Genomic DNA, 23,057 nt, shown 5'->3' with positions numbered 1-23,057 from the left:
TTCAGAGGGCACCAAGTAAAATGTTCTTTTACCTTCACCGGGAAGATAATGAATTGATAAGACGTGAAGGTCACCCAGGCTGTGTTTCTTTTATGAAATTGCCTGGTACGAGCCAGGGAAAGTGCCAAAAATCCCAGGATTCTGAATAGCCTCGGGGCTGCAAAAAAGGGAAAAACTGGCCAGAGAGCTGGAAAAAAATGTCCAGGACGACAAGCGCTTAAGATTGAAAAGGCAGAAACAACAAACAGATTGGAAGGAGAGAAAGAAGACTGGCGACCTGTTTTTAAGTATCTGTAGAAATCTTAGCAATTAGAAGGGAAACGGACAGCTTGCTAGTGCCCGGAAAAGCAAATAAATGGGTTTGACCCGTTAAATGGGTTTGACCCGTTTTACGACCTTTCTTGCCACCCCTGTTAAGCGAATCACTGCAGTTGTTAAGTTAGCAACAGGGTTGTTAAACACATCTGGCTTCTCCTTTGACTTTGCTTGTCACAAAAAGGGATCACATAACCCCGGGACATTGCAACCGTCGTAAGTACATGCCAGTTTCCAAGCATCCGAATTTCAATCGCGTGACCCTGGGAATGCTGCAACGGTCGTATGTGTGAGAAAAGGCCCTACGTCAATTTTTTTCAGTGCCGTTGTAACTTCGAACGGTCTCTAAATGAACTTTTGTAAGTCGAGGACCGTCTGCATTTGGAATTCTGATCAGGAAATGTGCAGGAAACCCAATTCCTGGAAACGGGAGCAGCAGCCCTCACAGACGCCTTGTCTCCGTACGCATAAATATTTTTGCTGCAATGAGGAAATATCTGTTGTCTCCAAGTGGGAAATCACCCTGTAAACAAAGTTTTTACAGCACCAGGTTGGCCTTCAATATCTGGCACAATTAAACTCAGAAAAACCAGAGTTGAGGGCTTAGCTAAAAAAAAAAAAAGACGAGAGTCTGCTAAATGAAGAGACTCTGCTGGAATAACATGTAATTTGCACACCCCGTAGCTATATTTAGGAGGAAGCTGATAGAGGCAGGAGGTGAAAAACAGTTTAGTCCTAACTGGTGCTCGCTTGCGTGTTGCTGGGCATCTGAACTGCATCTGACCGCAAGCAATTATGATTCTTCTCATTCAAGGGGTATTTTCCAGTGGATTTCTCTACAAGCAGTCCTCGACTTAACGACAGCAACTGGGATCAGGTCAAGCAAGATGGTTATTGAATCGGTGCCCAATTTTGCCGAAAACGTACTTCTGTTTTTTGGGGGGGCAAAACCAGGCTCATAGCGAACCACGGATGCCCTTAATGACCAAGCTCTTTGCTTAACAACCACTGCAAAAAAAGATCCTAAAATCAGGTCGGTCACGTGATCGGCCTGCTTTACACAATCGTCACGACCTACAACCTTCCTGGGCAAGTTCTCTTACTGTCATAACTCAAGGACCATTTGTAGCTTCCGGGCCTTTGCCCTTTTCTCAAAGGGAGATAAACGCGTTGACCTCTTTTCTTAGTTTAAGTAACAAGCACCGTTTTTTTAATTGTTATCATTTATAAAGATATTTGCTCCGTGCAACCAGTTGGCTTAGTAGTGCAAGTCTTACACCTGTAGAGACGTCGCAAAGGGCGCAAAGGGCACCTTCAGCTGGTACCTGGGCCAGCAGCTCCCTGGGACTTCTGCCAAAGCATTAGCTGTGTTCCGCTTGAATCCAAGTTTCGTTTGCCATTCCCAGCTTTCACCCAGATTTGTCACTTGTCACTCAGATCGGAATCTGAGTCAGCCTTCCGGTCTGCCCTACAAGAAGATTCCCTCCTGGAGGGGGGGGGAATCAGTCCACCCCTGAGTTGAAATACAGGTACCGTACTTTCCGGCGTTATAAGACGACTTTCGCAAGCGGTAAAATCGGCGCCGAAGTCGGGGGTCGTCTTATACACCGAGTCATCTTATACGCCGGAAATTACAGTAGTTTCCAGCGTATAAGACGACTTTCTAGGCATGCGACTCGGCGCTGAAGACGGGGGTCGTCTTATACGCCGGGTCGCCTTATACGCCGGAATATACGGGTAGTCCTCGAATTATAACCATGGCTCAAAATTTGTGTTGTTAAGTGAGATGTTTATTAAGTGAGTTTTGCCCCATTTTACGACAGTGGTTAAGCTAATCACTGCAGTCGGTAAGTTAGTAACCTGGTTGTTAAGTGAATCTTAATCAATCTCCCCGTTGACATGGCTTGTCAGAAGGTCACAAAACGTGATTAAATACCGGGTCCTTCTCTTCATTAAACTAGACCAGGGGTAGACAACCTTGGCTCTTTGATGACTGGTGGACTTCATCTCCCAGAATTCCTGTGCCAGCCATGCTGAGGGGAAAGGGAGAGGTTTCCAAGCTGAGCCATGCTGGCTCAGGAATTCTGGGAGTTGAAGTCCATGAGTCATAAAAGAGCCAAGGTTGCCTACCACTGGCCTAAGTCCTCCTGTTCTAACCCAGGGGTAGGCAACCTTGGCTCTTTTATGACTGGTGGACTTCATCTCCCAGAATTCCTGAGCCAGCCACGCTGAGAGGAAAGGGAGAAGTTTCCAAACTGAGCCATGCTGGCTCAGGAATTCTGGGAGTTGAAGTCCACGAGTCATAAAAGAGCCAAGGTTGCCTACCCCTGTCCTAATTCCTCCTGTTCTAAGCAGTGAGCCTCCTAGACCAGGAGTAGGCAACCTTGGCTGTTTTATGACTGATGGACTTCAACTACCAGAATTCCTGTGCCAGCCATGCTGAGGGGAACGGGAGAGGTTTCCAAGCTCAGGAATTCTGGGAGTTGAAGTCCACGAGTCATAAAAGAGCCAAGGTTGCCTACCACTGGCCTAAGTCCTCCTGTTCTAACCCAGGGGTAGGCAACCTTGGCTCTTTTATGACTGGTGGACTTCATCTCCCAGAATTCCTGTGCCAGCCACGCTGAGAGGAAAGGGAGAAGTTTCCAAACTGAGCCATGCTGGCTCAGGAATTCTGGGAGTTGAAGTCCACGAGTCATAAAAGAGCCAAGGTTGCCTACCCCTGTCCTAATTCCTCCTGTTCTAAGCGGTGAGCCTCCTAGACCAGGGGTAGGCAACCTTGGCTGTTTTATGACTGATGGACTTCAACTACCAGAATTCCTGTGCCAGCCATGCTGAGGGGAACGGGAGAGGTTTCCAAGCTCAGGAATTCTGGGAGTTGAAGTCCACGAGTCATAAAAGGGCCAAGGTTGCCTACCCCTGACCTAGACATATCCAATTCCTGCAGCCGTTCTTCCTATGTTTTAGCTTCCAGTCCTCTGATCATCTTTGTTGTTCTTCTCTGCACCATTTCCAAGGTCTCAACCTTGCCGTCACCTTTTGTATAATATTCACGGAACAACCACATTTCAAAAGTTCTGTCTCTCTCAGGGCTGGGAAGCTGGTCTGCTTATGATTTGAGGGCAAGCGCAAGGGAATCCGAGTCCTTCCGTCTCTCCCTCCTGCTCTGAAAAAACATCCAACTTACCCCTCCATAAAATGTAAAGAATTCGCTGACCAACCCATTCGGTATTGCTTTGAGCTGCTGCTTTAATAAACCATGTTGAAAATCGGGAGATTGTGATTTGGGGACCTGGTCCCATGCAGGAAACCAGCAGCTAATCAAGGCTTGTCTTTTGGGCCTAGATCTGAGAATTGACCACACTAAACCGTGTTTGGTGGCTGTGCAAAGTCGGGTCTCTTACCTGCCCCGTTAGCTGCGAGTTCTAAGAAGAATACTTCGGGGTCCTTGGTGCTTGGTTGCTTTTTTGCAGATGTTTCATCACCAAACTAGGTAACATCATGAGTGCTAGAAAGGAGTGGGATAGCTCTGAGTCTGGTTGTTGTTTTGCAGACATCTCATTAACCAGGTAGGTAACATCATCAATGCTCAAAGGGAGTGGGGTGCTCTCCGAGCTTGCTTGTTGTCTTGCAGACAGTTCGTTACCAAACTAGGTAACATCATCAGTGCTAGAAGGGACGGGGCTTTATGGAGAGGAGGAGGAGGAGGAGGAGGAGGAGGAGGAGGAGGAGGAGGAGGACGACGACGACTGTGGGTTCTTTTGGTGTTCTCTGAGCTTGGTTGTTTTCTTGCAGACGTTTCATTACCAAACTAGGTAACATCATCAGTGCTAGAAGGGAGAGGAATTTGCAGAGAGGAGGAGGAGGAGGAGGAGGAGGAAGAGGAGGAGGAGGAGGAGAACGATTGTGGGGTCCTTGATACTTTCCGAGTTTGCTTGTTTTCTCACAGACGTCTCATTACCGTACCAGGTAACATCATCAGTGCAGCATAATAAGAGCAGTTCAGGATAAGAATTAAAGGAGGGGGGGTCATTTCTCCTCCTTTGGACAATATTATGGTCATAGGCTGGGACTTTCTTGCCCCACATTCGGGCTCCTTTTGGGCCATTCTACCAATGCATCGAAATCATAGCTGGAAGGTGGGACGTGCCGAGCGCCTTCTCTTAACATTTTCTCAGACGTGCAAAAAATGTCAAAACATTTTGCTTCTGCAGCAACATTCCACGCTGGGAAAGGGCATTTATCCGTGTGCAGAAAAAAAGCTGACACTGGCTAGCTCAACGCTGCATTGGATTTACACAAGCTTAGCGACAACGTTGTAGGTGCCCGTGGCAGGGAAGGGGGGTCCTCTTGCAGGAGCCGATGGCTCTACTACATCCTTGTCTGCAAGCGCCTGAGATCTGGCGGTGTCGATGGAGAAGGAGAATGTAAAAAAAAGCTTCTCTTACATCTAGTCCCAGAACTGAACATTCAGGAAGATTTCCAAAGCTCTGATTTAGTGGAGACCTGCCAAATGCTTAATACGCTTTGTTCTTTTCTCCGGCTGGGCAATTCTGCAAAAACTTGACAATGGCTATCAAGCGGAGAAGCAAGGAAAGATTTTGGCTGTGGCTTGTTTAACGGAATAATAGACTTGGAAGGGACCTTGGATGTCTTCTAGTCCAACTCCCTGATCTCCAAATTTGTTTTAATATACATTCATTCCTGAATATTTCGTTACCAAACTAGGTAACCCCATCAGCAGGATTGTGTTGTCCTATTCTCTTTAGCTCATAAGCATCTTGTGTGCCAGTGTGGCCAGCTGTTTGAATTCCAAGCAGCTGATTGGTCCTCTTGTTGATTGGTGCTTCCAACGGGCTGGTTTCTTACATATTACTATATATAATAAAACAAGCTTGGAGAACAAACCACAGCCAAAATCTGAAAGCCAAGCTACAAATATTTCCTATTATTTCAAAATAATAGGAAGAAAAGAGCCTATGGGGCCAGATACAGCTCCCTAATTAATAATAATAATAATAATAATAAAAAACATAATAATAAAAAATAATAAAAAAAACATCCACTTCTGCCTATCCCAGGTCCTGGGTAAGGACTAGATAGGTAGACAAAATGCCAAATCCAGTCTGAACATCTGTCTGACTGTGTGATGATCCATAATAATAATAATAAAGTTGGAAGGGACCTTGGAGGTCATCTAGTCCAACCTACTGGTCAGGCAGGAAACCCTACACCATTTCAGACAAATGGCTGTCCAGTCTCTTCTTAAAAACTTCCAGTGTTGGAGCATCCACCGCTTCTGGAGGCAGGTCGTTCCACTGGTTAATTGTTCTGTCAGGAAGTTTCTCCTTAGTTCTAGGTTGCTTCTCTCCTTGATTAGTTTCCATCCGTTCCTTCTTATCCTGCCTTCAGGCACTCTGGAGAATAGCTTGACTCCCTCTTCTTTGGGGCAGCCCCTGAGATACTGGAAGGCTGCTATCATGTCCCCCCTTATCCTTCTCTTCATTAAACTAGACATACCCAATTCCAGCAACCGTTCCTTATATGTTTTAGCCTCCAGTTCTCTAATCATCTTTATTGCTCTTCTCTGTACTCTTCCTAGAGTCTCAGCATCTTTTTTACATCGTGGTGACCAAAACTGGATGCAGTGTTCCAAGTGTGGCCTTACCAAGGCCTTTTAAAGTGGTATTAACACTTCACTTGATCTTGATTCTATCCTTCTGTGAATGCAGCCCAGCACTGAGTTGGCTTTTTTGGCAGCTGCAACACCCGTCTGGCTCCTATCTAAATGATTGTCCACTAGCTGTGGACAATAGCTGTTTTGTCTCTAGGGATGAGCTGAAGAGAGGCTTGTAAATTGAGGATTAGTGTTTCTTTAGATTGTCAGGATTCAGATCTCCTACTGTCAACAAAATATTTTCCCTGAATTTTCCAGAAAGGAATTTTGCACACAAGACAGGGATTCCTCAAACTGCAAATATCTGTTTAGTGGCCATTTGAACTTACAACGGCATTTTTTAAAAAAGGATCTCACACAACTGTTGCAGCATCCCCACAGTTATGCGATCAAAATTTAGGGGTTAGGCAATCAGCATGAATTTATCCTGGAATTATGTGATTGCCACTTCGGACCTTCCAACAAGCAAAGTCAACCGGGGCAGCTCGATTCACTTAACGATGTAGTGATGCATTTAACAACTGCAAGTGCTTTGCTTAACAATTGGGGGGGGGAGGAAAGGTTTTAAAATTGGTTTAGACCAGGGGTAGGCAACCTTGGCTCTTTTATGACTCGTGGACTTCAACTCCCAGAATTCCTGAGCCAGCCATGCTGAGGGGAAAGGGAGAGGTTTCCATGCTGAGCCATGCTGGCTCAGGAATTCTGGGAGTTGAAGTCCACCAGTCATAAAAGAACCAAGATTGCCTACCGCTGTCCTAAGTCCTGCTATTCTAAGCAGTGAGCCTCCTAGACCAGGGGTAGGCAACCTTGGCTCTTTTATGACTTGTGGACTTCAACTCCCAGAATTCCTGAGCCAGCATGGGGAAACTATGGCCCCTTCATGACTTGTGGACTTCAACTCCCAGAATTCCTGAGCCAGCATGGGGGAACTATGGCCCCTTCATGACTCGTGGACTTCAACTCCCAGAATTCCTGAGCCAGCATGGCTCAGCTTGGAAACCTCTCCCTTTCCCCTCAGCATGGCTGGCTCAGGAATTCTGGGAGTTGAAGTCCACGAGTCATAAAAGAGCCAAGGTTGCCTACCCCTGGTTTAGACTCACTTGACAATGGAATGTCTTGCTTAGCAATGGAAAATTTGGGCTCCACTGTGGTCGTAAGTTAAGGACTACCAGTGCAATAAATAATAATCAAGGGCGTTCTATGATTATGAGTCTGTGTAGGCCAAACTACATATTACACCCAGACCTCTTTTGTTACTGACTCAGAATAGGCACTCAAATGGACTCAACCGTATAATTTTGGTGCTGGAAATCCCACTACAGTTTCAAGGAATGAGTAATCTTCCAGAAGAAATCACTTGGGGGAAGGGGTTATGTGTGGGAAGGGGAGAGGAACAAGAAATCAGCAGAAAAACCATCACACAGAGAAAAATGGAACATTGTTTGTGTCTGCTGAAAATTCTGATTGAATCCTGCTAAAAGAAAGCACACGCCCATCCTATAAAATCCATATCATACCTCTCTCCTTAATTCCCTTCCAATTATGGTTAATTATGTGCTTAACCCAGACCCCAGGGATATTCACCGGTCCAAAAAATGCAACATGCAGCCAAAAACAGTGCAATTTAAGCTCTGCTGGGTGCCTGTATGCATCTCCAGACCATTGGAAAGAAAAGTAGATAGTCTTCCATAAGGCTGAGAAGTAGAAACCCAGTTTTGAAATCTTCCTGTAGCTAAAGAGCTTTGATGATTAAATTGTCTTCCTTCCTCTTTTTTTTTTTTTGAACAATGCAACGGAACACCCTTTGCATTGCTTCTTCCTTCTCCTACAATTGTGTTTTGAAATAACATTAGAATTATAGAAGTGTTGGTCATCCCTAGGAGAGCAATCTTAAAAACAATTAAAACCGTGCTCAGTTGCTAACCATCAGCATTCAGCTCCCAGGTGAGCAGAAATGAACACCAAGATTAACATAACCATCAAGAAATAAACAATGGCCCAATCAAGGAACTGTCAAACAAGCTAAGAGTAAACAGCTCAACCAACAATCCACCAAGCCACTGGAATATAAAATGAGAGCAAACTCATTCCCTACCACCACTGATGATGTTACTTAGTTGGGTAAGGAAATGTCTGCAAGAAAACAGCCAAGCTCAGAGAGCAACAAGGACCTCTCATTTGAACTCTGACCTACAAATATTCTCCTTTATTGGTAAAGAGGTATTCATCAAGCAAATCAAATATCTGGTGTCCGGCGATTTGGGGCTGAAGGGAAACACCCTTGCAACCTGTTTTAATGTATGTTCTTGCGATGCTCCAATGCACATTATTCAGCCACCTAAGCCAGGGCTTTTCAACCTTTTCACCCATTGTACCACTTTTACGATATGGCAACATCTGAGGACCACCAGTCGCCCAGCAAGGTGTCAAAAACTTGATGACCAAAAAAAAAAAAAAAAGGAAAAAAGTGATAAAGTGATGAAGTACAGGTAGTCCTCGACTTATAACAGTTCGCTTAGTGACTCTTAGAAGTTACAATGGCAGTGAAAAAAGTGCCCTCCAAGCCACAGCCGAGCAAGACACCTGCCTGCCCGCCCGGCTGCGCTCTTCCTTCTGTCCAAGGTTTTCATTGTTGTGAGCATTTCTGCTGAGGATTGGCAGCGGGGGTGGGGTGGGAGGTATTTGGTTTTTATTCCCCCCCCCCCCCGTCTGCTGGGTGGTTGCAGCAGGTTTTGGTCACTTCACATGACCCTGGGACACTGTGACCGTCATAAATATGAATCAGTTGCCAAGCATCTGAATGTAAATCACAAGACCCTGGAGAGGCTGCAACATTCCAGCAGATAGGCGCTTCTTCTGGGCTCAGCAGAAGTGCCAGGATCAGCGCTGAGCTCCAGCTGGTGCTTCCTCAGAGCAGAAGCACCAAGATCAGTGCTGAACCCCAGCTGGAGCCTGGCGCTGATCCTGGCGCTTCCGCTGAGCCCTGACAGCCCTGCAGCTCCAGCCGTCTCTCACTCAGGCTTGTGCAGTGCTGCCACCGGTTCAGCTCATTCCCCTCCCCCACTACCCCTTTTCTAGGATGCTCGCGTACCCCCTGCCAGGTGCCAATGTACCACAGGTGGTACCCGTACCACTGGTTGAAAAGCCCTGACCTAAGCAAATGACCTTCTCATCATACTCTGAACTATTAACTTTGACCACTTGTGTTTATATCACAGGAAGTTGCGTTCTATTAGAAAAATATGGACCCCAGGGATCTTTGTCAACAGCAGGAACGTTCTTGGAAGAATGTGCGAAGAGCTTAGGGCAATGAATTTTGAAGAGCGTCCTTTTTCTAATTGATCCAATTCATAAGAAGGGAAAACAAAGCAGATGTCAAGCAACAGCTTTTTCTTAAAATAGATTTCTAGCTGGTCCAGGAAACGGGCTTCCAGGTAGAGAAGGGAAGTTATTTTTATTTTCCAAAATCAATGTGCTTAACTGTTTGTGTCCCTCTGTATGACCCAGAACTTTGCATTTTTCAAGAGATGCTTCCCAGAATCCCTCATTGAGAAGACCCACAACCCAACACTTGACAGATCTTAGCAAAGCTTGGTTAGACTTTTGCTTGAATTCTAGAGAATGGCTGCTAATCAGCAGAAACCAATGATCTGACTTGGTCTAAGGCCATCTTGAAGAGTCCATCCCAACTTCACGTTTTCCAGATGCCTCCAATTTGCCATGGACACCTTCACTTCATGTTTGGTGACTTCAAGGACCTTCGCTTCATTTTTGGTGACTTCATGGACATCTTTGCTTCATTTTTGGTGACTTCGTGGACTCCTTTGCTTCATTTTTGGTGACTTCATGGACACCTTCACTGCATTTTTGGTGACTTCATGGACTCCTTAGCTTCATTTTTGGTGACTTCATGAACACCTTCATTGCATTTTTGGTGACTTCGTGGACATCTTCGCTTCATTTTTGGTGACTTCATGGACTCCTTTGCTTCAATTTTGGTGACTTCGTGAACACCTTCATTTTTGGTGACTTCATGGACTCCTTTGCTTCATTTTTGGTGACTTCATGGACACCTTCGCTTCATTTTTGGTGACTTCATGGACACCTTCGCTTCATTTTTGGTGACTTTGTGGACACCTTAGCTTCATTTTTGGTGACTTTGTGGACACCTTAGCTTCATTTTTGGTGACTTCATGGACACCTTCATTGCATTTTTGATGACTTCATGGACTCCTTTGCTTCATTTTTGGTGACTTTGTGGACACCTTAGCTTCATTTTTGGTGACTTTGTGGACACCTTAGCTTCATTTTTGGTGACTTCGTGGACACCTTCATTGCATTTTTGGTGACTTTGTGGACACCTTAGCTTCATTTTTGGTGACTTCGTGGACACCTTCATTGCATTTTTGGTGACTTTGTGGACACCTTAGCTTCATTTTTGGTGACTTCAAGGACACCTTCATTGCATTTTTGATGACTTCATGGACTCCTTTGCTTCATTTTTGGTGACTTCGTGGACACCTTCGCTTCATTTTTGGTGACTTCGTGGACACCTTCACTTCATTTCTGGTGACTTTGTGGACATCTTCACTTTTTAGGAGCAATACACCAGTGGTTGAAGCTGCTTTCTAGTGGGATGTTTTAAAGCAGTGGTTCTCAACCTGTGGGTCGGGACCCCATTTGGGGTCGAACGACCATTTCACGGGGGTCGCCAAACAAGGCTGTCAGCCATTTTTTCCCCTTTTCTTTGGCCACGCCCCTGGCACCCAGTGATGTATAAGTGGTTGGGGGTCACCACAACATGGGGAACTGTATTATGGGGTTGCGGCATTAGAATGGTTGAGAACCACTGTTTTAAAGTCTCAGTCTACCTGGGTCTACCTACACCTGGGCAATCTCTTCTCCAAATACTAACCAGGTTCAATCGGCTTAGCTTTTCTAGTGCCTTAGCCACACTCTTGAGCCTGCTCACCTGGGCCTGGTCCATGCCTGATGACTCCCCTCCCCCCCCACTGCCCTTTAACTGAACCATAATCTCTGAATTCTCCAATGACATCATAAGATTTTTCGCTGCCATAGCAACCGCCCAGCCCCTTTGCACAAGCCAGTTAGTTGTTGATGTCATAACTGACTCAGGCCCACTGGCTTTGCTGGAGGCTTCAAAAACGTGTGTCTTCATGCGTGCGCATTTGTCAAGATTGCATTGTTGTGTTTTGTTTTGTCTTTTAGCTCAGTGGCAGTATTAGTCAGCCACACAAGCATGAATAATTTTAAAATGCTAATGGGGGGATTTATGCCTCCCTTTTCTTCTACCTAGGCTGGCAATAAAAAAAACAATACATAGCTGCATTCGTTAAATGCAAACCCCATTGAATTCACAATGCTTTTTTAAAAAGTGTATTTAAAATGTTTTAATTCATTGTTGCTGGTTTTACAACAGGTTATTGAATTTCAGCCTCAGGAATATTTCTTATCTGGCTATAACAGAATAGTAGACTTGGAAGGGACACTGGAGGTCTTCTAGTCCAACCCCCAGCTCAGGCAGGAAACCCTATACCAGGGGTCTTCAAACTGGGCAATTTTAAGACTTGTGGACTTCAACTCCCAGAATTCCTCAGCCAGCCGGGCTGGCTGAGGAATTCTGGGAGTTGAAGTCCACAAGTCTTAAAGTTGCCCAGTTTGAAGACCCCTGCCCTATACCATTTCAGACAAATGGTTGTCCAATCTCTGCTTAAAAACTTCAATCTCCAATCTCTACTTAAAATCTTCTATTTCAGTGTTGGAGCATTCACAACTTCTGGAGGCAAGTTGTTCCACCGGTTAACCGCTCTTACTGTCAGGAAATTTCTTCATTTTTGCCTCAGGAATATTTCCCATCAGGGTAGAAGTATCCCTTCGCTCTCCTATGAGAATCATGGATTCATTTGCTGATAAAGGAATTGTATTGCCGTCACTAGAGACCGGGCAGATCCCAAAGCAAAACTCACACAGGAATAAACCCTGAACCATAAAGCAAAAACAATGACATAAGCAGCTTTTCTTGAGTGGTGCACATTAAAAACAACATTAAAAACACGCCTACAGTAATATAAGTCGTCCTTGACTTACAAGTTTGTTCAGTGACCCTTCAAAGTTACAACAGCACTGAAAAAAAGAGACTTATGACCATTTCTTATGACAATGTTGGCTGGCGGGCCCTCGGGGAAGGGCCTTTTCTGTGGTGGCTCCGACCTGGTGGAATCAACTTCCCCCCCCGAGGTTCGAACTACTCCCACCCTGCCGGCCTTTAAGAAAGCCGTTAAAACCCTCCTGTTCCGGCAGGCCTGGGGCTGATGTCCCCGGAGGGCCGGGATATGATCGGACTCGCGGTATGACTGGATTATTTTATTCTTTTATGACTGTTTTTAACCTTGTACGCCGCCCTGAGTCCTTTGGGATTGGGCGGCATATAAATATTTGTAAATAAATAAATAAATAAATAAATAATTTTCTCACACTTAACCACCGTTGCAGCATCCCCAAGGTCATGTGATCAAAATTGAGAGGCTTGGCAACTAGCGTGTACTTATGACGGTTGCAGTGTCCTGGGGTCACGTGATCCTCTTTGGCAACCGACTGACAAGCAAGGGGGAAGCCAGATTTGCAGTTATTCGCTTAACAACGGAGGCAAAAAAGCTCACTTAACAAATGTCTCACTTAACAACCAACATTTTGGGCTCAGTTGTGGCTGTAAGTCGAGGACTGCCCCTATATAGGGCCATCAACCTCCAAGGCTGAGTTCCTCAAAACTTCCACCCCTCCTAACTATAAGCCACCGTGGACCCCTAGTTTTTTGCAACACTCGAAAAGTTTTCTCCCCAGGACCCCAAAATAACATTTTGTGAGAGGGATCTGGGAGTCCTAGTGGACAATCCCTTAAATAGGAGCCAGCTGTGTGCTGCAGCTGCTGCAGCTGCCAAAAAAGCTAACAGTGCTAGCTAGGCTGCATTAACAGAGGGATAGAGTCGAGATCATGTGAAGTGTTAATACAGTGGTTCTCAACCTGTGGGTCAGGACCCCATTTGGGGTCGAACGACCATTTCACAGGGGTCGCCAAACAACGCAGTCCGCCATTTTTTTCCCCTTTTCCTTAGCTGTGCTACTCCCTTTTATTCTATTGGCTTTTGAAAGCCAATAGAATCGACTCTCTTGAATAGAGTCTCATTCTATTGGCTTTCAAAAGCCAATAGGAATTGTCCAGGCTGTCTCTGCCCTGCTGAGCCCGCCAAAAGTCCCATTCTGCAAACGGTGCTGCACCAGTTGAGTAGTCCTCGACTTATGACTGGTTGAGTAGTCCTCAACTTACGACCGGTTGGGGGTCGCGGCATTAAAAGGGTTGAGAACCACTGTGTTAATACCACTTTACAATGCCTTAGTAAGGCCACACTTGGAATACTGCATCCAGTTTTGGTCACCACGATATAAAAAAAATGTTGAGAGTCTAGAAAGAGTACAGAGAAGAGCAACAAAGATGATCAGGGGACTGGAGGCTAAAACATATAAGGAATTGGGTATGTCTTAGCTTAATGAAGAGAAGGACTATTGGGTGATATGATAGCAGTCTTCCAATATCTCAGGGGCTGCCCCAAAGAAGAGGGAGTCAAGCTATTCTCCAAAGCACCTGAAGGCAGGACAAGAAGCAACGGATGGAAAGGAGAGAAGCAACCAAGAACTAAGGAGAAATTTCCTGATAGTTAGAACAATTAACCAGTGGAACAACCTGCCTCCAGAAGCTATGCATGCTCCAGCACTGGAAGTTTTAAAGAAGAGACTGGACAGCCATTTGTCCAAAATGGTATAGGGCAGGGATAGGCAACCTCAATTCTTTTATGATTTGTGGACTTCAACTCCCAGAATTCCTGAGTCAGCCATGCTGAGGGGAAAGGGAGAGATCTTCAAGCTGAGCCATGCTGGCTGAGGAATTCTGGGAGTTGAAGTCCACGAGTCACAAAAGAACCCAGGTTGCCTACCCCTGGTATAGGGCTTCCTGCCTGAGCAGGGGGTTGGACTAGATGACCTCCAAGGTCCCTTCCAACTTTATTTTATTATTATTATGATTAAACATTCGGCAAACAGGTTGGCTATTTAAACCTCTTAAGGTGCATCTAGGGCAGGAAAACAAAACCGGGAAGGCTGTGTAGAGTACTGTACGTGCTGTTCCAGGAAGCGATCCACAAGCCACTTTTATTGCAGATTTATTGCATGCCCAAGCGATCGACTCCCCACCACCAGCCTTTGCAGCCCGCTGGAACCCAAGCCCGCCGACAGTTGATGCAACGAAGTCGAGCGACCGAAGTCTTAAAATAAAATTTAAAAAAAAAAAATCAGACAGACAAAACAGCCAGCAGCTGCAAGGAATCCTTTTGAAAATATATATATATATGTTTTTCTTCTCTCTGCAGCTCTCCACGCCCCAGGCTCGGCTTGTTTATCGGCTCCGCGTGTTCCGCAGCTTTCTCGGAAAACCCTCCGGCACGGAGCAGACATGTGAACAGGTCTCCCGGGCAGCCCGAGCCGGGCACGCTTTTTTCACGTGCTCCGGGGACCATGCAGCCGACGCGTGCACGGCTCCTGCGAGGCCACGAAGCGAGCGAATGAGCGAGCATCCTTGCCCATCTATGGGAGCCTCACCCGCATTTAAACCCTAACCCGCATTAAAGTGCAACGAGGGGCTGCATTTGAGGAAGGGGGGGGAGCATCTCCCCCCTCCCCGGGTTTGCACGCTCCGGGGGGAAGAAGCAGGGGGGGTTGCCTGCAACAGGCTGCAACACGTAGAAGTCAGAATTGTTCCGCCTTTGGCCGCTTGCAGATGTTGAGGACTAATAACTCCCAGAATCCCCGGCCAGTGTTGCTTGCAGAAGTCCGCCTATATCTTCGAGCGGTCAACGCTGCAAAAAAAACCAGCAGATCTGGGCTGCAATCTGGCGACGGCCGCTAGAGGGCCGCGTTCTGGGTCTCTCTTTGTCGCCCCCTACCGGCGGCTCCGGACCCAGAAGGGTTTCCCCGCCTGCACGTCAACTCATAACGTTCTTCCTTGCAACAGCTGTTGATTTAGTTTGCAAAGTACTGTACAGGAAGTGGGCCATGCAGGGGAGAGGGTGCCCAGGCTGGAGTGGCAGCAGCAGGTGAGGGAATAGAAAGGGAACTAAGCTGGCAGGAACACCCTAGAATCAGGGGTAGGCCACCTTGGCCCTTTTATGACTCGTGGACTTCAACTCCCAGAATTCCTGAGCCAGCCATGCTGAGGGGAAAGGGAGAGGTTTCCATGCTGAGCCATGCTGGCTCAGGAATTCTGGGAGTTGAAGTCCACGAGTCATGAAGGGGCCATAGTTCCCTCATGCTGGCTCAGGAATTCTGGGAGTTGAAGTCTATGAGTTGCCTATCCCTGCTCTACGAGGCTCACCGCTTAGAACAGGAGGACTTAGGCCAGGGGTAGGCAACCTTGGCTCTTTTATGACTCGTGGACTTCAACTCCCAGAATTCCTGAGCCAGCCATGCTGAGGGGAAAGGGAGAGGTTTCCAAGCTGAGCCAGGCTGGCTCAGGAACTCTGGGAGTTGAAGTCCACCAGTCACAAAAGAGCCAAGGTTCTCCACCCCTGCGCCTAGATCTGGGGTCTTCAAACTTGGCAACTTTAAGACTTGTGGACCAACTGCCAGAATTCCTCAGCCAGCCATGCCCCAGGGGTGTCTGGCTGAGGAATTCTGGGAGTTGAAGTCCACAAGTCATAAAAGGGCCAAGTTTGAAGACCCCTGTCTCAAATCTAACAAACAAAATGGAGGCTGGCTGAGGAATTCTGGGAGTTGAAGCCCACAAGTCATAAAAGGGCCAAGTTTGAAGACCCCTGTCTCAAATCTAACAAACAAAATGGAGGCTGGCTGAGGAATTCTGGGCATTGAAGTCCACAAGTCATAAAAGGGCCAAGTTTGAAGACCCCTGCAGTAGAATAACAGAGCATTAAATGCTAAGCCTCAACTTTTTACTTTTTCACAATAGTAAAAACTAGCCATTTCTGTAACCACACATCAATCTAATCAGTGAAACCCAAAATCAAACTTTCATTTTCTTCCGCCTCAAGTACAAAGTCCAGAAGCAGTCTCACAAGTCACTTTTTTCCGTGCCATTGTAACTTTGAACAGTCAGTAACAAGCTGTTGTAAGTCCAGGAGCACCTGTACTCTGAGCAGAAAAAGGAAACACCCTTTTCCAGATCTGAGTGGGTGAGTAAGAGCAAGGAGGAGAGAATGTTCATGTGGGCACGTGGATCCTAATATTAGCACATACCAAAAGAGTGTGTTTGTCAACATTACAGAAGGCTTGTCTGGACAGGGAACCCCCAGCCAGTGTGAGTCAAGCAATGGGAAAAATCCCAACAACAGGGCTTCTGATTAGCTATTGAATCAGAATCAGGATCAGAGTAGAGCTGGAAGGGACCTTGGAGGTCTTCTAGTCCAGCCCCCTGCTCAAGCAGGACACCCTCTACCATTTCAGACAAGTGGCTATTCCAGTCACTTCTTAAAAACACTTCTGGTGGCAAGCTGTTCCACTGGCTAATTGTCCTCACTGTTAGGAAGTTTCTCCTTAATTCCAGGTTGCTCCTCTCCTTGATTAGTTTTTGATCCGTTGTTTTGTTGTCCTGCCTTCTGGTGCTTTGGAGAATAATGTGACCCCTCTCTTCTTTGGGGCAGCCCCTCAAATGCTGGAAGACTGCTATCGTGCACCCCCAGTCCTTTTTTTTCTCTAGACCGGCCATACCCAAACCTTGTAACCATTCTTCGTAGGTCTTCAATTATCTTAGTTGCTTAATTGCACCAAACTGTAAGCGAGTAGGAGGAAGACAGCGTGTATGTGAGAGAGAAGCAGTGAGCAAACCAATTTTGCTTCCTCCCCCTTCCCCTTAATATTGTACAAGAAAGCTTTCCAAACTGGGACAAACCCTTTAAGCCCTACACACACTGATGATGTTACCTAGTTGGGTCATGAAACGTCTGCAAGAAAACAAGCAAGCTCAGAGAGCACCCAGGATCCCACAGTCTTCCTCCTCCTCCTCTCTGCAAACCCCTCTCCCTTCTAGCACTGATGATGTTACCTAGTTGGGTCATGAAACGTCTGCAAGAAAACCACCCAGCTCAGAGAGTATCAAGGACCCCACAGTTCTTTCCCCCCTCCTCCTCTTCCTCCTCCTCCTCCTCTCTGCAAACCCCTCTCCCTTCTAGCACTGATGATGTTATCTAGTTGGGTCATGAAACGTCTGCAAGAAAACTACCAAGCTCAGAGAGCATCAAGGACTCCACAGTTCTTTCCCTCCCTCCCTCCTCCTCCTCCTCCTCCTCCTCTCTGCAAACCCCTCTCCCTTCTAGCACTGATGATGTTATCTAGTTGGGTCATGAAACATCTGCAAGAAAACAAGCAAGCTCAGAGAGCAGCAAGGACCCAACGCCTTTAAATCCTCTTGTCCAATTGTTTAATTATGTCATCCAGCAATGGGCAGGGTGAAACATGTCAAGCTGTTTTACTTTTAAGGAAGACAAAAGCAGAAGTCTGGATTGGACCGCAGGTGATGGGACCAAAAAACCCCAGTTACGAAAATAAGCTTCCAGGTTTTAAAAAATAAAGTAAAAATAAAGCATCGAATTAGGCCGTTTCTTTCAAACCAGAGAATTATACAGAAGTAAATCAGTCTAGATCAGAGGTGGGTGACGATGGCCCCTGTACAACTGTGGACTTCAACTCCCCAAATTCCCAAGCTAACAATGCAGTCATCATTTGTGACTTTCCCAACTGGCTTCTGGCAAACTCAATGGGGGGAGGGGGGAACTGAATTCGAGTAATGCAGGGGTCTTCAAACTTGGCCACTTTAAGACTTGTGGACTTCAACTCCCAGAATGCCTCAGCCAGCTTTAAGACTTGTGGACTTCAACTCCCAGAATGCCTCAGCCAGCTTTAAGACTTGTGGACTTCAACTCCCAGAATGCCTTAGCCCAGTGGTTCTCAACCTGTGGGTCAGGACCCCATTTGGGGTCGAATGACCATTTCACGGGGGTCGCCAACAACGCAGTCTGCCATTTTTCCCCCCTTTTCCTTAGCTGTGCTACTCCCTTTTATTCTATTGGCTTTTGAAAGCCAATAGAATAGACTCTCTTGAATAGAGACAAATTCTATTGGCTTTCAAAAGCCAATAGGAATTGTCCAGGCTGTCTCTGCCCTGCTGAGCCCGTCAAAAGTCCCATTCTGCAAACGGTGCTGCACCAGTTGAGTAGTCCTCAGCTTACGACCGGTTGAGTAGTCCTCGATTTACGACAGGTTGGGGGTCGTGGCATTAAAAAGGTTGAGAACCACTGCCTTAGCCAGCTTTAAGACTTGTGGACTTCAACTCCCAGAATGCCTTAGCCAGCTTTAAGACTTGTGGACTTCAACTCCCAGAATGCCTCAGCCAGCTTTAAGACTTGTGGACTTCAACTCCCAGAATGCCTCAGCCAGCTTTAAGACTTGTGGACTTCAACTCCCAGAATGCCTCAGCCAGCTTTAAGACTTGTGGACTTCAACTCCCGGAATGCCTCAGCCAGCCCTTAGGGCTGGCTGAGGTATTCTGGGAAGCAGCGGTTGCTTAACAACCCTGCCCCCCCCCCAAAAGATTGTAAAGTGGGATACAGCTCATTTGACAACCCGCCTTGCTTAGCAGTGAAAATTCTGCTCTCACTTGCGGTCGTAATTTTGAGGACCCACCTATACATATTAAACTGCAGCTACTATTTCTCAGGAAAATGTATTTATATATCATTTTGCAATCAAAGCCTAACTTGCATTCAGCAGCATTCAGGTAACTGAGTTAAAATCAATTAAATGAACTTTTTTGTGGTTTTTTTTTTTGAAGAGTAAGAGAGGGAAACCAACAGCAGAACGGATCTGGGGTGTGAACATATTGCTTCCTGTTATTCATAGTCATTTAAAAAAAAAAGTTTGCAATGCATTTGTGGAAATGAATACTCCTTTTTATTGCCTTGTTAAAGATAGCAAGGGCTGAAAATGACCTTTAAGTACTGTAATAATAATAATCAGGATAGAGCTGGAAGGAGTCTGGGTGGTCATCGAGTCCAGCACTTTTCAACCAGTGGTACGGGTACCACCTGTGGTACATTGGCACCTGGCAGGTGGTACGCGACCATCCTAGAAAAGTGGTATCGGGGGAGGGGAATGAGCTGAACCAGTAGTAGCACCGCACAAGCCTGAGTGAGAGATGGCTGGAGCTGCAGGGCTGTCAGGGCTCAGCGGAAGCGCCAGGATCAGCGCCAGGCTCCAGCTGGAGCTCAGCACTGATCCTGGCACTTCTGCTGAGTCCAGAAGAAGCGCCGATCAACTGGAATGTTGCAGCCTCTCCAGGTTCTTGTGATTTACATTCAGATGCTTGGCAACTGATTCATATTTATGACGGTCAGTGTCCCAGGGTCATGTGAAGTGACCAAAAACTGCTACAACCACCCAGCAGAAGGGGGGGGGAATAAAAACCAAACACCCCCCCACCCCACCCCCACTGCCAATCCTCAACAGAAATGCTCACAACACTGAAAACCTCGGACAGGAGGAAGAGCGCGGCAGGTGGGGTGGGCAGGCAGGTGTCCTGCTCGGCTGTGGCTTGGGGGGCATTTTTTTCAGTGCCATTGTAACTTCGAACAGTCACTAAGCAAACTGTTGTTAGTCGAGGACTACCTGTACTTCATCACTTTTTTCCTTTTTTGGGGGGGGGTTCATCAAGTTTTTGACACCGTGCTAGGCGACTGGTGGTCCTCGGATGTTGCCATATCCTAAAAGTGGTACAATGGGTGACAAGGTTGAAAAGCCCTGGACTAGTCCACCCCCCTGCTCAGGTAGAAAACCCTACCCCATTTCAGACAAATCACTGTCCAGTCTCTTCTTTAAAACCTCCAGTGTTGAAGAACCCACAACTTCTGGAGGCAGGTCGTTCCCCTGGTTAATTGTCCTCACTGTTAGGAAGTTTCTCCTTAATTCCAGCTTGTTTCTCTCCTTGATTAGTTTCCACTCACTGTCAGTAAGTAATCCCTCCTCCGGGATTACACAACACTCTGCTACTCCGTGCAACGAATCGCAAAGCCTGACCTTTACGGGACCTTCCCCCTCCCGATTGTGTTGAGTTATTGGGGGGGGGGGAAACCGTGCCTCCCTGCATCTAGAAATCTAGCAGCTCCAAGAGAAATCTACGACGCGAGAGCTTTTTACAAGCTACGCTACTTTTGCTTTAAAGCAGTGTTTCTCAACCTTGACAATTTTAAGGCATGTGGACTTCAACTCCCAGAATTCCACAGCCAGCAATGCTGGCTGTGGAATTCTGGGAATTGAAGTCCACATGCCTTAAAATTGTCAAGGTTGAGAAACACTACTTTAAGAGAAAGAGAACTTTCTCTTTCGGTTCATAAAAACAAAAGCCTTCAGCTTCGCCGCCGCCCGCCGCGCAACTCCAAATCCAAAGCAGCGCCAAGAAGGGAAGGAAAGTGAATTCCTTGCGCCAAGTCAAGCCCCTTTTTATAGATCCGGGAAGGAGGGGCCCGCTCAAAACTTCGGGGTTCTTTTGCTCCTTTGCTGGGAGAACAGCCCCCCCCCGGCGCCCCCCCCCGAGTCCGCTTCCCTGCCAAACCCGAGCACGGAAGCCCCACCTGGGCCCACCTGGGCGCGCGTGGGAGTCTTACCTTTCCGGAAAGGCATGGCTAAAGCGTTGCGCGTGGAGTCCCGTCCCGTCCCCTCCCCACACGCTCCGCGACCACCGGTTCTTTGCTTTCGGGGCGCCGCTTCCTAGTTGCGCCACCCGCCCAGATTAGGATTCGGCCCTCCGGGAAGGAAATGGACGAATTTTTGGTGAAAATTCCTTCTAAGGCGCGTCGCCCCTTTTGCATCGCGGCGGAGGAAGGCAGGCGAGAGCGCGCGGCTACTCGCCCTTTGCGCCCCGCCCGGCTGCTTGCAGGCTTCCCTCCCCGCCTTGCTTTTCTCCGCGCCAGGCAGAAGTGCTACAGGTAGAGAGAGCGCGCGCTTTCTGAAAGCAACCAGGGGGACGGAGCCGAGGAAGTCGTCCCCTCTTGCGTTGGACGGAACCAAGGCGAAGGAGAAACGCAAGGCAGTAGGAATTCAAAAGCAAGCGAGGTAGTAGTAGTAGCAGCAGCAGGGCTAGTAGTAAGGTGCCTTGGGGCCAATCCTAAAGAAAACAGAAGGCCACTTGAACGTCATTTGCATGGAGAGTTTTACCATTAGTCAGTCGCAAAAGACGGCTTTACTAGAACAGCTCACATCTGGTGACATATCTGGAACACCAGCCAACCACAGATGTTGAGACTCAGTCTACTCTAGGAAGAAGGCAGAGAAGAGCAACAAAGATGATCAGGGGATTGAAGGCTAAAACATACAAGGAACGGTTGTTGGAATTGGGTATGTCTAATGAAGAGAAGGACGAGGGGGGACATGAGAGCAGCCTTCCAATATCTCAGGGGCTGCCCCAAAGAAGAGGGAGTCAAGCTATTCTCCAAAGCGCCTGAAGGCAGGACAAGAAGCAACGGATGGAAACTCATCAAGCAGAGAAGCAACCTGGAACTAAGGAGGAATTTCCTGACAGTGAGAACAATTAACCTGTGGAACAACCTGCCTCCAGAAGCTGTGAATACTCCAACACTGAAGGCCTTCAAGAAGAGACCGGACAACCATTTGTCTGAACTGGTGTAGGACCGTACTGGCGAACCTATGGCACATGTGCCACAAGTGGCACGCAAAGCCCTCTCTGTGGGCACACATGCCGTCGCCCCAGTTCTAGGCCTTCAGCTGGGTTTTATAAAACCTATCAGTCAATTTCAACTTCCCGCGGGAAAAAAAGATCTCGCAAAGTTGGAATTGATTCAACTTTTTAGTTCCACCCAGTCTGCTGTTACCACAGCCACTCCCACCCAATGGGCCACACCCACTCAATGGGCCATGCCCACCCGGCACCCAATGATACATAAGTGGGTTTTGGGTTGCAGTTTGGGCACTCGGTCTCTAAAAGGCTCGCCATCACTGGTGTAGGGTTTCCTGCCTGAGCAGGGGGTTGGACTAGATGACCTCCAAGGTCTCTTCCAACATTCTATTCTATTCTATATTCTATTCCATCCCATTCCATTCCCATACTCCCATCCCAGGTCCTTGGGAAGGACTGGATAGATGGATACGAATGCTAAATCCAGTCTGAACATCAGGCTGTGACACAAACCATCATTAGCCTTTGGGGTCTCCAAACATTCCTTGGGTGCCTCCAGGTGGCTACCTCGCTGGAGATGGAAATAACTTGGTGACGTTTATGTGAACAGATGTCAGCTCCCAGAATTCCCCAGCCAGCCCATCTTCAAGTTGGCTAGTTTGAAAAAAACTGCACTGTGGGAAAAAGAGGCGAGGAAGTTTGTGGTGCAGCGTTTTTTTTTGGTTTGTGCAGTTTGGAATTATAAATGGTACTTTTGCATGATGCACGAAGCCGCTACACCAGTGGTTCTAAACCTTTTTAATACCGCGACCCCCAACCGGTCGTAAGTTGAGGACTACTCAACCGGTCGTAAGTCGAGGACTACTCAACTGGTGCAGCACCGTTTGCAGAATGGGACTTTTTGCGGGCTCAGCAGGGCAGAGACAGCCTGGACAATTCCTATTGGCTTTTGAAAGCCAATAGAATTAGACTCTATTCAAGAGAGTCTATTCTATTGGCTTTCAAAAGCCAATAGAATAAAAGGGAGTAGCACAGCTAAGGAAAAGGGGGGGGAAATGGCGGACTGCGTTGTTTGGCGACCCCCGTGAAATGGTCGTTCGACCCCAAATGGGGTCCCCACCCACAGGTTGAGAACCACTGCGCTACACAATTGTGTAAGCTGAACACTGGCATTCCTGGTGGTCTCCCGTCCAAATAATACCCAGTCTGATCCTGGGTAGCTTTCTGAGATGAAGTAGCATAATGTGGGTTACTCTAGTGCAGCATTTCCCAATCTCAGCAACCTTAAGATGGGTGGACTTC

The 23,057-nt window shown here is 47.2% G+C and overlaps 1 protein-coding gene across 1 annotated transcript in view; it reads right to left on the bottom strand.

Moving 5' to 3' along the window:
* The window catches only part of PFKFB3 (6-phosphofructo-2-kinase/fructose-2,6-biphosphatase 3), a 79,643-nt gene extending 58,626 nt beyond the window's left edge, over positions 1-21,017 (bottom strand). The window contains exon 1 of the mRNA XM_039369516.1: positions 20,728-21,017. Coding sequence (XP_039225450.1) covers positions 20,728-20,743 — 16 coding nt within the window. The 5' untranslated portion in view covers positions 20,744-21,017. The remainder of the gene's footprint in view (positions 1-20,727) is intronic.
* Positions 21,018-23,057: the final 2,040 nt, after the last annotated feature.

Source organism: Crotalus tigris, unplaced genomic scaffold, assembly GCF_016545835.1.
Source record: "Crotalus tigris isolate CLP2741 ecotype Arizona unplaced genomic scaffold, ASM1654583v1 scf7180000021160.8983255:1529534, whole genome shotgun sequence".
Lineage (NCBI taxonomy): Eukaryota > Metazoa > Chordata > Lepidosauria > Squamata > Viperidae > Crotalus > Crotalus tigris.
The sequence above is the reverse complement of the archived record's forward strand: the minus strand, read 5'-3'. Positions and strand labels throughout refer to the sequence as shown.